At 39.1% G+C, this 5,000-nt stretch overlaps 1 protein-coding gene across 1 annotated transcript in view; it reads right to left on the reverse strand.

The window, feature by feature from the left end:
• Positions 1–5,000, reverse strand: part of LOC133623554 (uncharacterized) — an 11,213-nt gene that overhangs the window by 637 nt on the left and 5,576 nt on the right. The window contains exon 3 of the mRNA XM_061986767.2: positions 1–4. This exon is cut by the window's left edge and continues 235 nt beyond it. Coding sequence (XP_061842751.2) covers positions 1–4 — 4 coding nt within the window. The remainder of the gene's footprint in view (positions 5–5,000) is intronic.

A 5,000-nucleotide genomic window follows, 5' to 3' on the forward strand; every position in this document is an offset into this window, starting at 1 on the left:
CTGGCTACAAAGTTCAACACAGGAAGTCAGCATCTGACATGTTTGCTATGACAACATTTGTACTTGGGATGTTCCGATCACGCTTTTATACAGCCCATTCCGATAATCCGTGAGGGAGATGTAAAGTTCATATGGCCCCATTCCTGGGTGGTCCATCATTTCGCAATGCGGTCTGCTAAAAATGACAGAAAGCGCCCCCCTACATAGCAACTGATACTGTGGTCAAAGTTGGAATTGACATAAAACACATTTTAAAATAGTGCACTCTCTACTGCCATCTGTCGGCTAAAGTGGATAGTGAAGTGAAAACCATTTCAGGTGACTACCTCTTGAAGCTCATCGAGAAAATGCCAAGAATGTAAAAAAGTAATCAGAGCAAAGGTTGGCTATTTTGAAGAAACTAGAATATAAAACATGTTTTCAGTTATTTCACCTTTTTTTGTTGAGTACATAACTCCACATGCGTTCATTCATAGTTCTGATGCCTTCAGTGCCTTAACTTGTCACGTTTCATGTGTCAGGTAAACCGCGATGAACGGGGCCATTTGAATCCCCTTCCTACTGTATTAACTGTATATTTTTCAATGAGTGCTATTGACAGTCCAACGATATCAACACCGTATTTAAACTAGTTCCTTATTCACTTTCATTAAATACAATTGTTTGAGGAAAACAAAATTAAAAGCTAGTAATCTATTACCCGTTGAAATCACGACCACCAATTTATGGATAGTTTAGCCTTCCTCGTACGTGTTGTGTACTGACTGTGACAATGCTGACACACCAACACTTGTTGTTATATTATCCTCATTCTAACTTGTATTCATCTATTTAATAATATCTGCTTACTTTCTGTTGTAACACGGTTCCATCTACACTTGTGTTGTTTAAAGCTATTTTAGCGGTTAGCTTAGCTATTAGCATGCCTGCTTCTGGCTTACTTTCAGTGTGTAGCATATTTAACCTCGTCCTATGAATATATATGTGTGTATATATATATATATACAAACCCCCGTTTCCATATGAGTTGTGAAATTGTGTTAAATGTAAATATAAACGGAATACAATGATTTCCAAATCATTTTCAACCCATATTCAGTTGAATATGCTACAAAGACAACATATTTGATGTTCAAACTGATAAACAGGTTTTTTTTTTGCAAATAATCATTAACTTTAGAATTTGATGCCAGCAACACGTGACAAAGAAGTTGGGAAAGGTGGCAATAAATACTGATAAAGTTGAGGAATGCTCATCAAACACTTATTTGGAACATCCCACAGGTGTGCAGGCTATTGGGAACAGGTGGGGGCCATGATTGGGTATAAAAACAGCTTCCCAAAAAATGCTCAGTCTTTCACAAGAAAGGATGGGGTGAGGTACACCCCTTTGTCCACAACTGCGTGAGCAAATACCGGTAGTCAAACAGTTTAAGAACAACGTTTCTCAAAGTGCAATTGCAAGAAATTTAGGGATTTCAACATCTACGGTCCATAATATCATCAAAGGAGAAATCACTCCACGTAAGGGGCATGGCCGGAAACCAACATTGAATGACCGTGACTTTCGATCCCTCAGACAGCACAATATCAAAAACCGACATCAATCTCTAAAGGATATCACCACATGGGCTCAGGAACACTTCAGAAAACCACTGTCACTAAATACAGTTTGTCGCTACATCTGTAAGTGCAAGTTAAAGCTCTACTATGCAAAGCGAAAGTCATTTATCAACAACATCCAGAAACGCCGCCGGCTTCTCTGGGCCCGAGATCATCTAAGATGGACTCATGCAAAGTGGAAAAGTGTTCTGTGGTCTGACGAGTCCACATTTCAAATTGTTTTTGGAAATATTCGACATCGTGTCATCCGGACCAAAGGGGAAGCGAACCATCCAGACTGTTATCGACACAAAGTTCAAAAGCCAGCATCTGGGATGGTATGGGGGTGCATTAGTGCCCAAGACATCGGTAACTTACACATCTGTGAAGGCACCATTAATGCTGAAAGGTACATACAGGTTTTGGAACAACATATGCTGCCATCTAAGCGCCGTCTTTTTCATGGACAACCCTGCTTATTTCAGCAAGACAATGCCAAGCCACATTCAGCACGTGTTACAACAGCGTAGTTTCATAAAAAAAGAGTGCGGGTACTTTCCTGGTCCGCCTGCAGTCCAGACCTGTCTCCCATCGAAAATGTGTGGCGCATTATGAAGCGTAAAATACGACAGCGGAGACCCCGGACTGTTGAACGACTGAAGCTCTACATAAAACAAGAATGGGAAATAATTCCACTTTCAAAGCTTCGACAATTAGTTTCCTCAGTTCCCAATCGTTTATTGAGTGTTGTTAAACGAAAAGGTGATGTAACACAGTGGTGAACATGCCCTTTCCCAACTACTTTGGCAAGTGTTGCAGCCATGAAATTCTAAGTTAATTATTATTTGTAAAAAAAAAAATAAAGTTTATGAGTTTGAACATCAAATATTTTGTCTATGTAGTGCATTCAATTGAATATGGGTTGAAAAGGATTTGCAAATCATTGTATTCCGTTTATATTTACATCTAACACAATTTCCCAACTCATATGGAAACAGGGTTTGTATGTGTGTGTATATATATATATATATATATATATATATATATATATATATATACACAAACCCCGTTTCCATATGAAGCCACTCTGTTGTAACACGTGCTGAATGTGGCTTGGCATTGTCTTGCTGAAATAAGCAGGGGCGTCCATGAAAAAGATGGCGCTTAGATGGCAGCATATGTTGTTCCAAAACCTGTATGTACCTTTCAGCATTAATGGTGCCTTCACAGATGTGTAAGTTACCCATGCCTTGGGCACTAATGCACCCCCATACCATCACAGATGCTGGCTTTTCAACTTTGCGTCGATAACAGTCTGGATGGTTCGCTTCCCCTTTGGTCCGGATGACACGATGTTGAATACTTCCAAAAACAATTTGAAATGTGGACTCGTCAGACCACAGAACACTTTTCCACTTTGCATCAGTCCATCTTAGATGATCTTGGGCCCAGAGAAGCTGGCGGCGTTTCTGGATGTTGTTGATAAATGGCTTTCGCTTTGCATAGTAGAGCTTGAACTTGCACTTACAGATGTAGCGACGAACTGTATTTAGTGACAGTGGTTTTCTGAAGTGTTCCTGAGCCCATGTGGTGATATCCTTTAGAGATTGATGTCGGTTTTTGAGGGATCGAAGGTCACGGTCATTCAATGTTGGTTTCCAGCCATGCTGCTTACATGGAGTGATTTCTCCAGATTCTCTGAACCTTTTGATGATATTATGGACCGTAGATAATGAAATCCCTAAATTTCTTGCAATTGCACTTTGAGAAACGTTCTTAAACTGTTTGACTATTTGCTCACGCAGTTGTGGACAAAGGGGTGTACCTCGCCCCATCCTTTCTTGTGAAAGACTGAGCATTTTTTGGGAAGCTGTTTTTATACACAATCATGGCACCCACCTGTTCCCAATTAGCCTGCACACCTGTGGGATGTTCCAAAAGAGTGTTTGATGAGCATTCCTCAACTTTATCAGTATTTATTGCCACCTTTCCCAACTTCTTTGTCACGTGTTGCTGGCATCAAAATCTAAAGTTAATGATTATTCGCACAAAAAAAAAAGTTTATCAGTTTGAACATCAAATATGTTGTCTTTGTAGCATATTCAACTGAATATGTGTTGAAAATGATTTGCAAATCATTGTATTCCGTTTATATTTACATCTAACACAATTTCCCAACTCATATGGAAACGGGGTTTGTATATATATATGTGTGTATATATGTACAGCACGGTGGAAGAGGGGTTAGTGCGTCTGCCTCATAATACGAAGGTCCTGAGTAGTCGTGAGTTCAATCCCAGTCTCGGGATCTTTCTGTGTGGAGTTTGCATGTTCTCCCCGTGACTGCGTGGGTTCCCTCCGGGTACTCTGGCTTCCTCTCACCTCCAAAGACATGCACCTGGGGATAGGTTGATTGGCAACACTAAATTGGCCCTAGTGTGTGAATGTGAGTGTGGATGTTGTCTGTCTATCTGTGTTGGCCCTGCGATGAGGTGACGACTTGTCCAGGGTGTACCCCGCCTTCCGCCCGATTGTAGCTGAGATAGGCTCCAGCGCCCCCCGCGACCCCGAAGGGAATAAGCGGTAGAAAATGGATGGATGGATGTATACTAAGGGTGTGGGAAAAAATGGATTCGAATCGCGATTCTCACGTTGTGCGATTCAGAATCGATTCTCTTTTTTTTTTAAATCTATTTATTTTTTTTTGAATAAATTTATTTTTCTTTTTTTTTTTTCAATTAATTTTTTTTTTTAATAAATCAATCCAACAAAACAATACACAGCAATACCATAACAATGCAATCCAATTCCAAAACCAAACCCGACCCAGCAACACTCAGAACTGCAATAAACTGCAATTGAGAGGAGACACAAACACGACACAGAACAAACCAAAAGTAGTGAAACAAAAATTAATATTATCAACAACAGTATCAATATTAGTTACAATTTCAACATAGCAGTGATTAAAAATCCCTCATTGACATTATCATTAGACATCTATAAAAAATAAATAAAAAGAACAATAGTGTCACGGTGGCTTACACTTGCATCGCATCTAATAAGCTTGACAACACACTGTGTCCAATATTTTCACAAAGATAAAATAAGTCATATTTTTGGTTCATTTAATAGTTAAAACAAATTTACATTACTGCAATCAGTTGATAAAACATTGTCCTTTACAATTATAAAAGCTTTTTACAAAAATCTACTACTCTGCTTGCATGTCAGCAGACTGGGGTAGATCCTGCTGAAATCCTATGTATTGAATTAAATAGAGAATCGTTTTGAATCGGGGAAAAAATCGTTTTTGAATCGAGAATCGTTTTGAATTGAAAAAATATCGATTTTGAATCGAATTGTGACCCCAAGAATCGATATTGAATCGAATTGTG

Source organism: Nerophis lumbriciformis, linkage group LG26 (genome assembly GCF_033978685.3).
Source record: "Nerophis lumbriciformis linkage group LG26, RoL_Nlum_v2.1, whole genome shotgun sequence".
Lineage (NCBI taxonomy): Eukaryota > Metazoa > Chordata > Actinopteri > Syngnathiformes > Syngnathidae > Nerophis > Nerophis lumbriciformis.